This window comes from Taurulus bubalis (assembly GCF_910589615.1).
Source record: "Taurulus bubalis genome assembly, chromosome: 18".
In the NCBI taxonomy this organism is placed as follows: Eukaryota; Metazoa; Chordata; class Actinopteri; order Perciformes; family Cottidae; genus Taurulus; species Taurulus bubalis.
Window position 1 is genome coordinate 21,260,702 of NC_136606.1, and position 18,452 is coordinate 21,279,153.

Below are 18,452 nucleotides of genomic sequence, written 5' to 3' on the forward strand. Positions count from 1 at the left end.
TATAAAGCATTATTAATGTATAAATATACAGAGTATACTTTATATTTACAATATTGGCGTACCTTGCATAACTGCATGAACCCTTATGACACAATACAATTCTGTACATTTTTGGTCATTACATTTTGCTCTGATGACTTCACTGCATGGAACCAGCAGGGTTGCACAGTCCGGACAGCAGCTGCTGGTAGTCAGCGTCAGGCAGACCAAAGGGTCATCAGTCATGGTGGAACGCTGTTTAGACTTAATCTTTTTCATGTGGGAAAAGGCTGACTCTAGGGCTGCAACTAACGATTATTTTCATAAACGACTAATCTATCGACTATTTTTTCGATTAATCGACTAATCTAATGACTATTTCCCATAGCAAATTAAGAATAGTAACTCAAAATGTTGGAATTTGAACTTCAAATGTATTTGAGTAACAAGATCTGAACATCAGAACATCTTCATAACAAATAAATTAAATAGTAATACAAATTAAAGTGCAAATATGCTTTAAAAATAAAGAAAAAGTACAAATAAAGCTTTAAAGGTAACTCAACATAGCAATCAAGCCTCTGAAAGTGCAAAATAACTAAAGAGTAACTGGGCTGCAAGTGCCATTCACAGTCCAAAAGTTTAAAAAAATTGTCCATCCTACCCGATAATTAAAGCGCAAGGGTTTACAAGTAAATCAAAATGACTCATTACAGTCCCACGTCTTGCTGCTCCCTCCTTCAGGGGAACACTCAATTGACACACGTTTTAAATTGTAATTCAGAAACGTGAGCATATTGACATGCTCTTAGTTGGTTGTATTCTGCATGTTTAACAACATGGAGGAACTCCTGTATCTCCGGACAGAGCTCTATAGGCGTCTCACATCAGTGTGCAGCAGGAGGTCAGAGTGGCTGCAGTCCTTCTCCAGATGCGCACAGAACATCCGTCTTTGAAGAGCTCTCACTCGATTAGATGATCTTTGTTGCCACATCCGTGATCTCTTTCATGTTTAGCGTTGCAGCGCATAATGCTTGTTGGTGTATTATGCAGTGGTAATGAAGGAAGTCGGGGAAAACATCTCCCTGTACTTGGCAATACATCCATTCAAGCGGCCAACCATTGCGGGCGCAGCGTCCGTAGTGATTGACATTAATTTGCGCACTGGGAGCTGGGTTTTGTCGCTAAAGTTTTTTAAATTTTTTTTAATTATTATTATTTTTTAAATGGCATGCGATCTACCCGCACTACCTCCGCGATCGACTGGTAGATCGCGATCGACGTATTGGGCACCCCTGGTGTAGAGTGTGTACAGTGTAGAGTGTGTACAGTGTAGAGTGTGTACAGTGTAGAGTGTGTGCAGTGTAGAGTGTGTGCAGTGTAGAGTGTGTACAGTGTAGAGTGTGTGCAGTGTAGAGTGTGTACAGTGTAGAGTGTGTGCAGTGTAGAGTGTGTGCAGTGTAGAGTGTGTGCAGTGTAGAGTGTGTGCAGTGTGTACAGTGTAGAGTGTGTACAGTGTAGAGTGTGTGCAGTGTAGAGTGTGTGCAGTGTAGAGTGTGTACAGTGTAGAGTGTGTGCAGTGTAGAGTGTGTGCAGTGTAGAGTGTGTGCAGTGTAGAGTGTGTGCAGTGTAGAGTGTGTGCAGTGTAGAGTGTGTGCAGTCTGCTCTAAACAGAGACGTCCTCACTCCCTCTGCACACACACCAAACTTGCGTGAGAGAATGTTTGCTTGTGCATTACCCGCCGTAACCCCAGTGCCGTGGTGCAGAGCAGAGGCTCACCATCACAGCCCTCTTCAGTAACGAGCCTCTCTTCCTCTGTCTGGAGAAACAGATTCATACGATTTCACTTCTCTTTTATTTATCTTCTCATCTGAAGTCACTGTGAGTCTCACACAGTAACTCACGTGTGCAGGTGAGCTGGAGCCGCTGCAGCAGTGGAGGCGCACTCTGATCTAGCCTACACTATGTGGAGCACTCGCTCACTAACACACGCACACACACACACACACACACACACACACACACACACACACACACACACACACACACAGAGGCCTGCCGGAGCTCATTTAGACGACGTTAGTGCACAGCAGGCTCTGTCAAACAGCAGTGATTACCGTACTGAGGGTTCAGGAGTGTGTGTGTGTGTGTGTGTGTGTGTGTGTGTGTGTGTGTGTGTGTGTGTGTGTGTGTGTGTGTATTAGGTGATGCATGTTATTGATGGGAGAGTCTATAAAGGGGAAGTGAGTCACAGCAGGAAGCCTGGCTTGTAATTGAGCTTCTTCCTTCATTAGTTTTATACTTTCTTGGTGGAAAGCTGGAGCTGAACTGTGTCTCTCTCTTCTCTAAAACAAACGTCTCCTATTAACTCTGGTGTGTGTGTGTGTGTGTGTGTGTGTGTGTGTGTGTGTGTGTGTGTGTGTGTGTGTGTGTGTGTGCAGGCCTGCAGAGGGCGAGGGCTCCAGCTCCTTACCGCAGAGACTTTGAAGCTAAACTGAGAAACTTCTACAGGAAATTGGAAGCCAAGGGCTACGGACAAGGCCCGGGCAAGATCAAGTAAGACTCAGACTCCAGTGATGAACGCTGGTTGTACCGTCAGCATGAGAGGCCAACGCTCTATACGCTCCCATTAGGCTGGAGCAGTAGATTTATCAGTAAATACCCTGATCCTGGCCCCACATACAATAATAAAAAAAGGCATTTTTATATTGATATCTGATCTATTTTATCTATATAATCATATTTTCGTACATTTGTCCGTGGAGACTCGGCCAAAACAATAAGGTAATGCCCTCTGAAGGTTGTGTTCTAGGAATGAAATAACAAATACCACTAGTGATTTGGAATATATTTGGAATATATGTATTGACGTCACGCCCCTAAGAGGTTAATTGGTTCATATCTTCTTGTTTATCACAATGAGATATCAACAATCCTAAAAGTATGGTTTGATCACATCGAACAAATAAAGACCCAAAGAAAGTTTCGTAAGAATCGGACCCAGCTTTTTTGGAGAAGTTGGAAATGAAGTGTTTTTTACTAAATTAAAAATGGCGGAAAATCTAAGTCGACGGAGCTTAATGGTGTGCTTGACTTTTCTGTAAAGCAGACACAACCGAACATGTGTACCAATGTCAAGTCAATCGGTCATAGGTGGCAAAAATGAATAGCTTTCACAACTAAAGGGGGCGCTAGCGAGCTATTTTTTGGGACTTTTGCCCGACACCCCAATCAGATTGGTATTTTCGATGACCGCAAATAATACAAATAAAACAAATAATAATAAACATTCGAATAACAATAGGTCCTCCGCTCTGAATACGTCAGTGCTCGGGCCCTAATGAGAAACTATTTCCCACCAGAGTCGTATTCTTGTTGGAGCAGAATGCACAGGAACAGTGAAGTGAATATGATGTTGGGAGAGAAGCAGCAACATGTGAGCTGCTGGTTGCAGGTTGCTGATCCGGAGAGAACACCTGCTGGAGGGAACCTTTAACCAGGTGATGGCCTACTCCCGCAAAGAGCTGCAGAGGAACAAACTCTACGTCACCTTCCTGGGGGAGGAGGGGTGAGACACACACACACACACACACACAATGTGTTAGTGTACAGGGTATGTTATGCTGTTCTCACGAGCTTCTGAAGCTCAAACATGTGTCGTGTTCTCAGCTCTAACCTCACCTATGAGGTTCTCATCGAGACACACAGAGTTCTTTCACCTGGCTGGTGTTGTTAGTTAACACACGGTTTGAGTTGCAGACTGGAGCTGTTCCTGCAGGCGATCCACTTGTTGACTTCAGGGAAGTCAAGTTTGGTGCAGCGTTCTGTAAATAGCCGGCTCTACGCAGCATCCAGCAGCCGAAGGGAATTGGAGTCAATGAGCCGCTGGTTGTATAGAAGTCTATGCTTCATGAGTTAAAGAGACATTCTCTCTCCTGACCACCAGGGGGCGACTCCTCTGGTTGTATAGAAGTCTATGCTTCATGAGTTAAAGAGACATTCTCTCTCCTGACCACCAGGGGGCGACTCCTCTGGTTGTATAGAAGTCTATGCTTCATGTGTTAAAGCTGCATTCTCTCTCCTGACCACCAGGGGGTGACTCCTCTGGTTGTATAGAAGTCTATATAAATGACTCTACTTCTCTTGATGTATTCCCTCAGTAAACATTGTAAACATGAGTTTATGTCTCAATCTCTAGTTTCAAGTCTTCTTCAATACAGCATGATGTTCATTTAGTACATTATGGTCATTTAGAGTCAAACAGACCATAAAGCAGGGGACGCTTTAGGGCGGGGCTACATGGTGATTGACAGGTCGACACCAGAGTCACTCCTCCTCAGTCCACATTGGGTCACGTCTGAACTGCAGGCTACAAAACATCAGTCCACAAACCAATGGATGACATCATCACGACGACGCCCACTTCTTACACAGTCCCTTTGTCAGCTGAGGCGGCGAGCTGGACTCGGTCTGCAGAGCCCTGAAGCCCTGAAGCCTTTAACCCTCTGCCTCTGTGTTTCCCCTCAGGTTGGACTACAGCGGCCCGTCCAGAGAGTTCTTCTTCCTCTTGTCTCAGGAGCTGTTTAATCCGTACTACGGTCTGTTTGAATACTCGGCCAACGACACCTACACCGTTCAGATCAGCCCCATGTCCGCCTTCGTTGAGAACCACCTGGAGTGGTGAGCTGTGCAATGCTAACACACGCACACACACACACACACACACACACACACACACACACACACACACACACTATAACGTGATGTAGGACACCAGATCCATGTTCTAGGTCTGATTGAAATTATTATCTTTCATGTAATTGTGACTTGAGAGCAGTTGATCATCTTTCTAAATGCCTTATTAGTTTTAATCTGTGAAAGCGTGTGTTTGTGGTTGTAATACTCAGTGTGGCCACAAGAGGCTGACGTGCACCTCATGCTCTAAATAGGACATAAAGCAGAGCACTGATTAAAATACATATCTGGACAAAGGAAAGAAAACGGGGTGAAGGTGCACTTCGCCCTCTTGTGGTTTCAAAGAGTATTTCAACAACAAACAATTCAAAGTTCCTGACAAGAAGAACTGACCACCTGGCAAACCTGTTTTTCTCATCTGAAGATGTGTTTATCTCGTTTCCCTCTCAGGGCTTCTTCAACACTGTTCAGTTCACTTTCAAAACACATTTTCCTTATTAATAAGTAGTCTGGACTAAAGCTGTCACTTTATTAAAGAAAGAACGATTCGACTAGTTCAGAGGTCGGCAACCTTTCTGATCCAAAGAAAAGGAAATGTGTCTGGAGCCGCAAAATCTATTTGATATCACAGCTTATAAAGTTTTATATATTGTCATATTATACATACAAAAACTATAGTTTGTTTATCTATGAAATTATAGAACAAGAATAAAGACAATTATTGACATTGTATTGCTAATTTACCTGTTTATAACTATCATACTCTTATGAAGAGGAGAAATAAAATACAGTCACGTGTCGACTACATTGAGGTCCATAAACACATTTTATTTTATCAACACACGCACCAGACGGGCTAAAGAGCCGCATGCTGATGGGAAGTGACAAAGTAGACACGTGTTTGCATAAAAATGTGATAGCATATTAGTTTCACTGCCTTTAGCTACATGACATTGACGTCAACAGTGATTAGAAAAAAAGAAGAACAAAAAGTGAATACAGAGAATACTGTATTTACTATCAGGTTCATCCACTCATGTTACTATTATGTGTCAAAGTGATGTCTCACCAATTCTATTGTTGGTTCTAATGTGTGTGTGTGTGTGTGTGTGTCCAGGTTCCGCTTCAGTGGGCGTATCCTGGGCCTGGCTCTGATCCACCAGTACCTGCTGGATGCTTTCTTCACCAGACCCTTCTACAAGGCCCTGCTGCGCCTGTCAGTACACACTATACTTCACATAGTACACACTCACTGTGTTCACATAGTACACACTCACTGTGTTCACATAGTACACACTCACTGTGTTCACATAGTACACACTCACTGTGTTCACATAGTACACACTCACTGTGTTCACATAGTACACACTCACTGTGTTCACATAGTACACACTCACTGTGTTCACATAGTACACACTCACTGTGTTCACATAGTACACACTCACTGTGTTCACATAGTACACACATGGTGGTCTTGTGCTATTTGCACATGTTGAAATCATGTAATATGCATACTTGTGGGCTAAAATGTGAGCTTTCTATTCATCGAGCCTCATCGTAAAAACAGTCCAGTTCACAAAGTTCCACACACACTTACAGGGAAATGATCAGCGTCTTCAGGGAGTTGGTGGGGACTGAAGCTCATCTTTCCCGTGGCAGGAGGCAGCGAAGAGATCCATCCAAATATGAGATCTATTATATATATATATATTATAAACCCATGACCGTCACTGTGCCCAGTAGACCAGTTCAGGAACATTAAAGATATCCTGTATATCTGCAAACTCCTTTTATCGTGAACGTTACACGTAACACGAGTTATCCTCGGTTGACGTTTGTGTTTTCTGAGCCCTGAATCCCTGTGAGCTCGTTTGGTTCAGAGCACCAACTCTGTGACGTGGTCTCGGTCCTTCCTGTTTCCTGAGCGCTCCAGAGACACGCCCCTCCGTCTGGCTCCTGTGGGCTGCGTAGTGGGCTGCATAGTGGGCTACATAGTGGGCTACATAGTGGGCTGCGTAGTGGGCTACATAGTGGGCTACATAGTGGGCTGCGTAGTGGGCTGCGTAGTGGGCTGCGTAGTGGGCTACGTAGTGGGCTACATAGTGGGCTACATAGTGGGCTGCGTAGTGGGCTGCGTAGTGGGCTGCGTAGTGGGCTACATAGTGGGCTACATAGTGGGCTACATAGTGGGCTGCGTAGTGGGCTACATAGTGGGCTACATAGTGGGCTACATAGTGGGCTGCGTAGTGGGCTGCGTAGTGGGCTACATAGTGGGCTACATAGTGGGCTGCGTAGTGGGCTACATAGTGGGCTACATAGTGGGCTGCGTAGTGGGCTGCATAGTGGGCTACATAGTGGGCTGCATAGTGGGCTACATAGTGGGCTACATAGTGGGCTGCGTAGTGGGCTGCGTAGTGGGCTACATAGTGGGCTACATAGTGGGCTGCGTAGTGGGCTACATAGTGGGCTACATAGTGGGCTGCGTAGTGGGCTGCATAGTGGGCTGCGTAGTGGGCTACATAGTGGGCTACATAGTGGGCTGCGTAGTGGGCTGCGTAGTGGGCTACATAGTGGGCTACATAGTGGGCTACATAGTGGGCTGCGTAGTGGGCTGCGTAGTGGGCTACATAGTGGGCTACATAGTGGGCTGCGTAGTGGGCTACATAGTGGGCTACATAGTGGGCTGCGTAGTGGGCTGCGTAGTGGGCTACATAGTGGGCTACATAGTGGGCTGCGTAGTGGGCTACATAGTGGGCTACATAGTGGGCTGCGTAGTGGGCTGCATAGTGGGCTACATAGTGGGCTGCATAGTGGGCTACATAGTGGGCTACATAGTGGGCTACATAGTGGGCTGCGTAGTGGGCTGCGTAGTGGGCTACATAGTGGGCTACATAGTGGGCTGCGTAGTGGGCTACATAGTGGGCTACATAGTGGGCTACATAGTGGGCTACATAGTGGGCTGCATAGTGGGCTACATAGTGGGCTACGTAGTGGGCTGCATAGTGGGCTACATAGTGGGCTACATAGTGGGCTGCATAGTGGGCTACATAGTGGGCTACATAGTGGGCTGCATAGTGGGCTACGTAGTGGGCTACATAGTGGGCTACATAGTGGGCTGCGTAGTGGGCTGCGTAGTGGGCTACATAGTGGGCTACATAGTGGGCTGCGTAGTGGGCTGCGTAGTGGGCTACATAGTGGGCTACATAGTGGGCTGCGTAGTGGGCTGCATAGTGGGCTACATAGTGGGCTGCGTAGTGGGCTGCATAGTGGGCTACATAGTGGGCTACGTAGTGGGCTACGTAGTGGGCTACATAGTGGGCTACGTAGTGGGCTGCATAGTGGGCTACATAGTGGGCTACGTAGTGGGCTGCGTAGTGGGCTACATAGTGGGCTACATAGTGGGCTGCGTAGTGGGCTGCGTAGTGTGCTACATAGTGGGCTACATAGTGGGCTACATAGTGGGCTGCGTAGTGGGCTGCGTAGTGGGCTACATAGTGGGCTACATAGTGGGCTGCGTAGTGGGCTGCGTAGTGGGCTACATAGTGGGCTACATAGTGGGCTGCGTAGTGGGCTGCATAGTGGGCTACATAGTGGGCTGCGTAGTGGGCTACATAGTGGGCTGCGTAGTGGGCTGCATAGTGGGCTACATAGTGGGCTGCGTAGTGGGCTGCGTAGTGGGCTACATAGTGGGCTACGTAGTGGGCTGCATAGTGGGCTGCGTAGTGGGCTGCGTAGTGTGCTACATAGTGGGCTACATAGTGGGCTACATAGTGGGCTGCGTAGTGGGCTGCGTAGTGGGCTACATAGTGGGCTGCATAGTGGACTACATAGTGGGCTACATAGTGGGCTGCGTAGTGGGCTGCGTAGTGGGCTACATAGTGGGCTGCGTAGTGGGCTGCGTAGTGGGCTACATAGTGGGCTACGTAGTGGGCTACATAGTGGGCTACGTAGTGGGCTGCATAGTGGGCTACATAGTGGGCTGCGTAGTGGGCTGCGTAGTGGGCTACATAGTGGGCTGCGTAGTGGGCTGCGTAGTGGGCTACATAGTGGGCTACGTAGTGGGCTACATAGTGGGCTACGTAGTGGGCTGCATAGTGGGCTACATAGTGGGCTACGTAGTGGGCTGCGTAGTGGGCTACATAGTGGGCTACATAGTGGGCTGCGTAGTGGGCTGCGTAATGGGCTACATAGTGGGCTGCATAGTGGACTACATAGTGGGCTACATAGTGGGCTGCGTAGTGGGCTGCGTAGTGGGCTACATAGTGGGCTGCGTAGTGGGCTGCGTAGTGGGCTACATAGTGGGCTGCGTAGTGGGCTACGTAGTGGGCTACATAGTGGGCTGCGTAGTGGGCTACGTAGTGGGCTACATAGTGGGCTGCGTAGTGGGCTGCATAGTGGGCTGCGTAGTGGGCTACATAGTGGGCTGCGTAGTGGGCTGCATAGTGGGCTGCGTAGTGGGCTACATAGTGGGCTGCGTAGTGAGCTACATAGTGGGCTGCATAGTGGGCTACATAGTGGGCTGCATAGTGGGCTACATAGTGGGCTGCATAGTGGGCTGCATAGTGGGCTGCATAGTGAGCTACATAGTGAGCTACATAGTGAGCTACATAGTGAGCTGCGTGTGTCCTTCAGCTCCACAGACCTGTCTGATCTGGAGTACCTGGACGAGGAGTTCCACCAGTCGCTGCAGTGGATGAAGGACAACGACATCACGGACATCCTGGACCTCACCTTCACCGTCAACGAGGAGGTCTTCGGCCAGGTGGGTTAGGGTGACGTGCACGCTGTTGTTGATCTGAAGTGCGTGTTGTTGTTTCCACCGTGACGAGCTTCATGCCTGCTCAGGTGACGGAGCGGGAGCTGAAGTCGGGCGGCTCCAACCTGCAGGTGACGGAGAAGAACAAGAAGGACTACATTGAGCGCATGGCCAAGTGGAGGGTGGAGAGAGGAGTGGTGCAGCAGACGGAGGCGCTGGTCAGAGGCTTCTACGAGGTAACGGTGCTCTGCTTCACCGCACCATCACATGCTGTCAGCACGGGTTCATTCACAAACAGACCAGTGAGGTCACAGGCGTCCTCAATCACAACATAGTAGAGGCGCTATAATAGTTCACGTAGAGTGGATGCATGACACACACAGCTGAACAGAGGCGTGTCTCTCCGTGTCCCAGGTGGTGGACTCCAGGCTGGTGTCCGTGTTCGATGCCCGGGAGCTGGAGCTGGTGATCGCCGGTACGGTCGAGATCGACCTCATCGACTGGAGGAGCAACACCGAGTACAGAGGAGGTGTGTGTGTGTGTGTGTGTGTGTGTGTGTGTGTGTGTGTGTGTGTGTGTGTGTGTGTGTGTGTGTGTGTGAAACCCATGAACTGTAAACAAAGATGGACGACGCGTGTCCACTTCCCAGCCGCCTCCTGTTGGTCTCCAGAGTGGTGGCCAATGGGGAGTGGAGCCGTGGTCTTGAGGTCCCGCCCACACACACCCGCCGAGCCAATAGTGAGCCTGACCACGGCTCGTTAGCGTGAGCCACCTAGCTGCTGCGTTTGGCACCACTGTAGCTGTAAAGCATAATATCTCTATGAATACATTTCAAATCAAACGGTCTTTCCCGTTGACAGACTCCTTGTACTAGACCATACAAGGATTCCTTGAATGGCCTGTATTCCAGGATGTTTTCCATTATTAATCTTGCAGTCTAAACACCAATATTTACCTTTTATAGTCCCATTTAGTTCCATCGTGCATGTCTTGTTGCACGCCGTATACATTGATAATAGAAGCAGTGAGTTTATTCAGTCATGCTGTTAACTCCCTGACTCCCGATCGCCAGGTTACCATGACGGCCACATCGTGATGCGCTGGTTCTGGGCCGCCGTGGAGCGGTTCAACAACGAGCAGCGCCTCCGCCTGCTGCAGTTCGTCACCGGGACGTCCAGCGTGCCCTACGAGGGCTTCGCCGCGCTGCGGGGCTCCAACGGCCTGCGCCGCTTCTGCATCGAGAAGTGGGGCAAAGTCACCTCCCTGCCCAGGTACGTGAGCGGCGTCACGTGAGCGGCGTCACGTGAGCGGCGTCACGTGAGCGGCGTCACGTGAGTGGCGTCATGGGAACCCCAGAGGGCCTGTGAGCATCTGATGGGTTGATTGCTGCCGGGAGAATCTCAACAAATATAACAAAGAAGCATAAAAACAGTTTTATCAGACAAAAAACAACAACATATTATCTCCGGAACCACATCGTTGTATAACTTCATTTAAAATGCTACAATACCGCAACCCGTGTGAGAAGAGACATCTGGTGGGAAACATGATTAAAGTAACCGTTAAGTTTAAGTATTTACCTAAACTCCATTTTTGAACCGACACAGTTTTTTGACTGAAACTCTTTTGAACACCCAAATGCTGTGTTCTTCCATAAAGGTGTCTTATTAGTATGTGGGCTGTTGTCGTGCTGGATGTTCATAGTTATCTTCAAAATATATTTTAAAAGTGTTTTTTTGCAAATGTATATTTTTTTCCAAGACTTTGCTGAACAAATACATACAATAAACACAAGTATTGGAATTAATTTTAGGTTCCTACGACGACTCAAACATAGAGAAAAATGTAAAAAAGTCTACAGCCTGAATTGGTTCCAGGGTTTTGAAAGGGTTTTAAACAACTAATCATTTACAAAAAGAGGAGCCGATCCTTTTGACTTCTCAATGAATCCACTCATTGTTGCAGCAGTATCACCTGGATGAACACAATCAGCTCACTATCAGCTAACACTGTGCACTCTTCTGTCCCAGGAGTCAACTTGTGAGTGAAATACAAAGCCGTATTAGAAAGGGGAAAGTTTACTTCATACATAAGACGTCTTGTAGAATAAACTCTTTGCCAACAACAACTCTATTTTTGGATTGTTGACTGAATTATGTTGTAATATTGTAATCTGTGTTCATCAGAGCTCTTGAGAAAAGACACGATGCTTACGACAGGAACGTGACACGGTGTCCCTGACTCGCCCAAAACTGACCAGAAGCGTCCAGCGAGCGTTTCACGAGTCAGGAGGCAAAACAGCCCGTTGAAAATAGTCTCAAAGCCTCTGTGTTACTTAAGGGCTTCAGTCACTGCAGGTCCTGATCCTGGTCCTGGTCCTGGTCCTGTACCTGGTCCAGGACCTGGTCATGGTCCAGTACCTGGTCCAGTACATAGTCCAGTACCTGGTCCTGGTCCAGTACCTGGTCCTGTACCTGGTCCAGTACCTGGTCATGGTCCAGTACCTGGTCCAGTACCTGGTCCTGCTCCTGGTCCAGTACCTGGTCCAGTACCTGGTCCAGTACCTGGTCCTGGTCCAGTACCTGGTCCTGTACCTGGTCCTGGTCCAGTACCTGGTCCAGTACCTGGTCCTGCTCCTGGTCCAGTACCTGGTCCTGTACCTGGTCCTGGTCCTGCATAGCGCTTTGGACCAGCAGTATGAACGGAGAGGGCAGCAGACGGGTCGTCAAGGTCGTCGCTTTAACTCAGAAGGTCGAGGTGTCTGGTGAAATGAATAAATGTGCTGACCACCTTCATAGTGCAGCAGCACTTTGGTTGTGTGTAAATGATGCAGAGCAACATGCTGTGCCAGGAGCTGCCAACAGGTCACTCGGGTGCAGAGCAGCTATTCTGGTATTTCAGGTAGATGTGAGATCACATGGTGTTGGTCTGACCTTGCAGTGGTCAGAACGGGAGCGTGCTCAGCAGAAACACAGAACTTGACTTCAGCATCAGCAGTTATACTGCAGGTCTACTAGCAACAGCAGGTTTGGGGATGTGTGTTTGTGTTGAGGTGGAGTCAGGTGAATCTATGTGACTCTAGAGAGAAGAAATCACATACAAATAAAAAGCTCACAACAAGACGTGCTCCGTTCTAAACATTCAGGGATTCTGCTGCTCCAGCTTTCCTTAGACGCATAGCTTGTTGTGGCTAAAGTAAGCTAATGTTAGCAGTCAGGGCTCCAGACTAACTTTTTTTACTAGGAGCACAGTGGCCCCTAACTTAAAATTTTAGGGGCGCAAGCTGAAAATGTAGGGGCGCACACTATAAATAGACTTGCAAAGTTTTCCTATCATTTTCACTGTATTACTGATAAATACTTTGACAATAAATGCATAAACTACAATCTTATAAACTTGTGCAATAGTTTTAATAACATACACCAGTTATACAGCTTAAAAATACAAAATTAATATTTATGCTCTACTGACAACAACAGAGCAAGTTGTAGACATAACTTGTGCGTTAACACTTCCTACAAAAGATCGCCCCCTGCTGGCGATAAGGTGCCTGTGTTGGCCAGCCCTTGTAATTAGCTACTGGGAGTGGAGCTGCACTTTCATTGACAGGTCGCGGCACATTGTATGTTTCTGACTGCCGTTGTGTTTTAATTGTGTAGTGCCAGTCTTATCAATACATTTCGTGTTCCCCGCATGTTGTAGGTATCAACAGCAGAATTTGCAGTTCATTGAATTCGTCTCCCTAAAACGCCTCAGCCAGGTGAACTCGCGCAGCCACTCATCGCGAAAGCTGACTTTCCTGCCTTTTTTCTCCACGACCGTTTCCTCACAATCAGACTCAATCTCTGGATTTGTGTTCTCTAGATCATTATGTTTAGGAAGAAAGTACCAACTGATAGTCCGCTTCACCATTGTTGACAGGAGACCCCGCTATGTGAAATCTGTTTTCGTCTCCTTTCTTCTTCTTCTGGAGTTAATGTTGATTGGCAGACCAGTCATTCAGGCATTACCGCTAACTATAGTGGGCTGAGGTGTAGAACAAGTTTGTCAGCAACAAAAATATTTAATAACAAAAAAAAGCTAATTTACTGGTCGCGCACGCGCGAGTGGATGAAACATTTAGTCGCACTGTGTCTAATTTTTAGGCGCAAAATGCGGCCATTTGGTCGCAGTCTGGAGCCCTGGCAGTTAGCTAATGTTAGCAGTCAGCTAACATTAGCTAATGTTAGCTGACTGCTAATATTAGCAGTCAGTTAACGTTAGCTAATGTTAGCAGTCAGCTAATGTTAGCAGTCAGTTAACATTAGCTAATGTTAGCAGTCAGCTAATGTTAGCAGTCCGTTAACGTTAGCTAATGTTAGCAGTCAGCAAATGTTAGCTAATGTTAGCAATAAGTTAATGTTAGCTAATGTTAGCAGTCAGCTAATGTTAGCTAATGTTAGCAATAAGTTAATGTTAGCTAATGTTAGCAGTCAGCTAATGTTAGCAGTCAGTTAACGTTAGCTAATGTTAGCAGTCAGCAAAGGTTAGCTAATGTTAGCAGTCTAATGTTAGCAAACTCGGTAGGTCTTACTGTCAGATGAACTTTCTCTCTTTTCACTCTTCTCTAGTGCTGCTGCATTAGTTGTTTGCATTATCATGTAATTGTCACTTTGGGCCACAGGGGGCGCTGTTCGGTAACTAATACATGGGCTCACTTTGGAGGTGCCCTGAGCAGCAGAACACAGTGAGGACGGTGAGGTCTGACTGTGCAGAATAACAGTTATCCAGTACCTTCAATTCAGCCCTGCTTACTCTCTGCCTTGTGTTGCCGCCACCTGTGATGAGTAGAATAGTGTGTTTACAGAGATATACATTCATATTTATACTTTCTACATCTGCATGGCTGTGTGGATCTGTGTGATGTAATAATTGGCATCAGCCCGTGTCTACAAGCAGCCCAAGATGTGTGACTAAAGGAAAGACACCACATGTGGATGCTCTGCATGCCGTCACAGTGAAGGAAGAATCCAATAAACAGAGTGAATCCTGGATGAGTTGGAGATTGGGGACAGGTTTAATGACAGCAACACTAAATCAGAAATCACTTGATAAAGTCTCACACAACTGGAGCAGTGTGGTTCACGTCTCCTTCATCACGTGGTGTGCTCACTATACTCGTCACCAGGATGGTGTGTTCAACCTTCAGCCACTAGACCTTCACTCGCTGTGAGTCTCTGCAGGACAGGAAGTGGAGGAAGGGTTTTAAACTGTATGCACACATCATGGGTTTACTCCTTTTGGGATTCTCCTCAGAGGTATGAGAGAAAAACAAATTATCTTCCAGAAGGGGCGAGTGATGAATAAACAAATGTTTTTTGTCAGGGTGAAGTGTTCCCTTAAGAAGATTGATACCATTCTCATGTCTGTAAGGTCTGGAGCGAGGAGACAAACACACTGGAAGCATGAAACGATACGACTGAGTCGGTGTAAAAACGACTATATGAAACAACACTCAAGGAAGTCACTGTGCACAGCCAAGAAAAGGAAAGTCTGTTCTAGTAGAGCACCACTTTGTTTTTACAGTAACACTGGGGTTTGGTCAGATAAACAATGGTGGCATGAGCATCAGAGCTTCTGGTGGAGGGTTGTTGTTGCCTTTAGATAGAGCCACACGAGCTGTTTCCACCTATATCCAGTCTTTATTCTCAGCTATGCTAACCGGCCGCTAGCTGAAACTTAATATAGCACACAGACACAAGACTCAATCTTCTAATCTAGCTCCAGGCATAAAAGCACGATGAAATATTCCTCTCAGTGTCTCTTTGTGAAGTGTTGTTTTTAATCGTCAGGAGAAAATAAAGGGAACAACTATATGCAGATATGATAGGCTGAAAAGTTCTTAAAGCACAGTATTGAAGGAACCTGTTTAGATAAATACATAAAGTATATATTCTGACATGTTTTTGTGTTGGTGCTCCCTAAATAGATGAGTGAGTTGTACAGTGTGAGGTGAGCTTCAGGTATCCTCCTATAGCCGTGACTAGGGTTGGGTACCATGCCAACACGTCCGGTACCTACCGGACCGAAAAGCAACGCAGATTTCGGTGCTTCCTTCCGGTGCCTGAGCCGATTTAAATACTTTTTTTTTACACTACTCTGTAAAGTTGCACGGTATATAGATACTAAAAAGGTAGCGCGGTGCCCGCACGCTAAAAACGATTATTAAAATAGCGCGGATCAGAGCACACTGCTGCTCTGCTCTCTGTCTGCCTGCATGCAGAGCGGGGCTCGAGGGGGCGGGGCTCGAGGGGGCGGGGCTTCCAGCGCTCACACACACAGTGCGCGCACACAGAGATCGCTGGAGACACGAGCACGAGCTTTTGAACGTCCGTCCTCGGCTTGATGGAACAAATCTCTCCAGTTGATATTAATGGTGACGTGTAGTCCATAAAGCAGCAGTTTTAGGATCCAACAGAGTCTGAGTTCTGTTGCACACGGTCCCATCAGAACACCTGACTGTTCTTTTTTTAAATATATAATTTTATAGTTTGAAGTTAAAAGGTTTGAAGCTGTAGTTTGAAGTCAAGTGTTGTATATGTGTTTATTTATTATCTAGTATACTTTAAACAGTTCATAATATTGTTCAATTTGAAAAAAGAAAAAATTGCCTTGGCAATAAAAAAGTATCGGTTCAGGCACCGTTTAGCACCGGTATCGTTTTAAAAGTATCGGTTTAGCACCGGTATCGGAAAAAACCCAAACGATACCCATCCCTAGCCGTGACCCTCCATCCTTTGATCACCTCTCTCTCTCTCTCTCTCTCTCTCTCTCTCTCTCTCTCTCTCTCAGGGCTCACACCTGTTTCAACCGCCTGGACCTGCCTCCATACCCGTCGTACACCATGCTGTACGAGAAGCTGCTGGTTGCCGTGGAGGAGACCAGCACCTTTGGCCTGGAGTGAGCTGCAGAGGACAACGTCAGCACCGCGGCCCTCTGTGGGAACCGGCTGGGATAAAACACGAGGGATGAAAGCAGCAGCTCTCGAGGGCTTGACACGTCGTAAAGATACCTAGACTGTACTCGACAACGTGTTTGGTCATGTGATATATGTCACTGTTATGGTACTGTGTGTTAGAGTCTCTCACTTAGCTACGGGGATCTTTATGACAGCACCCAGCACGTACAGTCAAGCTATAGCTACACAAATAGTAACTTTACATGCAATCTAGTACAAAAACTATGGCCGCCACAGACGTGAGAACTTGTTGGAATGTATCTTTAGATATATTCTTACTACTAATCTGAATTCACAGCAAGGATTTAAGTGATAAATGATTAAAAAACTATAGTGTGCTCTTATACTGTAAAGACAAGGAGAAATAGAACAAATAAAGTCAGAAAGAAAAGTATTAGAGATATAGACAGAGACTAATACACTCATTAAATAGACACATAAATAATACAAACAGAGCACAAGCTACTCTTAAAGAAGTGGTTCAAAGTATAATGCAGATTTTAATGGATGCAAACTCTGGTAGCCCTGAAGCCAAAGGAACCATTATGTCTGGTCTTTATCTGGAGCGCCAACCAGGATCTTTATGTGTTGATCAGGACCTTGGTGGGTCTGAGACTGAAGAATTACATAAAGAATTAAATCAATGTGATGTAGCTTTGTGCCAGAAACCATGTCAAGGCCTCAGGGTGGTCAGAACCTTACAATCAAACCTAAAACTGTAACCAATGTAAAAAAACTTGAATTGTATAGATCCTGTCTATTGGCTCAGGCAGAGCTGCAGAAGGCCAAGCAACAGGAAATAGAAGGAGGGATTACTTTTTCTAGTCCACTTAGCATTTGGGTTCATGAATCATGGCAAACGATGGAAGTTAAGGAATCATGCACTTTGCAAGGTGATTGAGAAGATAGGCTCAAGCTATCAGGATCACTATGTTTTATTGGCAGAAGCATCTACACGTAAAAGCAAAACAATATAAGTTTGAAGATAATTCAATGTTTCTAAGAAGAGTCTTGTTAATGGAGAAGAAAATAGTCCCCGAATCTGATCCCTGAGGAACATGGTGAGGATTATGAAAATGATTTACTTGGGAAATAGGAGCTGAACCACTGGAGGGATGCTAATAGTATTTAAACCAACCATATATATTATCTTGTATCTCTCAGATAACTATAGCAATTATTATTTATGTCTTATTTAAAGCAATGTCAATGTCTTCTCTCCTCGCTGAGGAGCAGAGACACAACAGAAGTGCTCAAAGTCTTTCTTGTGGTCTGGCTCACTGGTACTGGGGACGAGTGATGTAGGGGCACGGCATGAACACTGAACCTTTGCTTTAATTTAGATCGAGTACACCGACACAAATTCCAGGTAGCGCGTGTGTAATCCCTTTAAATAGGTGGTTTTAATGGGTAGGCACAGACTCAACGACCATTACAACACTCTGTCCAGTTCGGATACTCAATAAGTATTGGTATCGTCCAGGAAAGCCTAGATCTGGACCTGCACCCCCTCTGGGTCCGTCCAGCAGCTGAGACCTTTTGCTGCACTGTTACTGACACTCCAACCGCCTCTACAAGCTTTCTCGCTCTGCTACGCATCAAGTAACCATCGATTCCAACGCAAGGGCTTCTGGGAGTCCGTCCGTGGAGACCAAGGGCGACCAGGCCGGACCGGACAGACCAGGATTCCTTGACGACAAAGAATGGACGCTGTCTCCAGCTGGCAAAGGAGACGCTATGAATCCTTTTGGCTTTCCGCCTCTCTGGTCCTGCTCTTCAAGCGGGAGGTCCTTGTGCTCTTCAAGTCCTCCACTGACGAACTCGTTCTCTCTGACTGTACCTTCACCATCTTTGCACGGAGCAGGTACTCCAGTACCTCAAACGACAATGCAGCATGTAGGTCTCTGAGGACCTGGGATCTCCGGTCCTTCTGGTACCTGTGGACAGGGGCCCTTGGACAAACCAGTGTAATATATGCAATAGTTAAGACCTTTACTCTGATGTGTTCCACAGTTTACCGTGTT

The 18,452-nt window shown here is 46.6% G+C and overlaps 1 protein-coding gene across 1 annotated transcript in view; it reads left to right on the forward strand.

Annotated features, from left to right (window-relative positions):
- Positions 1–16,374, forward strand: part of hecw1a (HECT, C2 and WW domain containing E3 ubiquitin protein ligase 1a) — a gene marked incomplete at both ends in the record, with an annotated part of 63,924 nt that extends 47,550 nt beyond the window's left edge. The window contains 9 exons of the mRNA XM_079234337.1: positions 2,422–2,536; positions 3,435–3,548; positions 4,508–4,660; positions 5,793–5,891; positions 9,308–9,437; positions 9,521–9,667; positions 9,846–9,960; positions 10,504–10,702; positions 16,263–16,374. Coding sequence (XP_079090463.1) covers positions 2,422–2,536; positions 3,435–3,548; positions 4,508–4,660; positions 5,793–5,891; positions 9,308–9,437; positions 9,521–9,667; positions 9,846–9,960; positions 10,504–10,702; positions 16,263–16,374 — 1,184 coding nt within the window. The remainder of the gene's footprint in view (positions 1–2,421; positions 2,537–3,434; positions 3,549–4,507; positions 4,661–5,792; positions 5,892–9,307; positions 9,438–9,520; positions 9,668–9,845; positions 9,961–10,503; positions 10,703–16,262) is intronic.
- Positions 16,375–18,452: the final 2,078 nt, after the last annotated feature.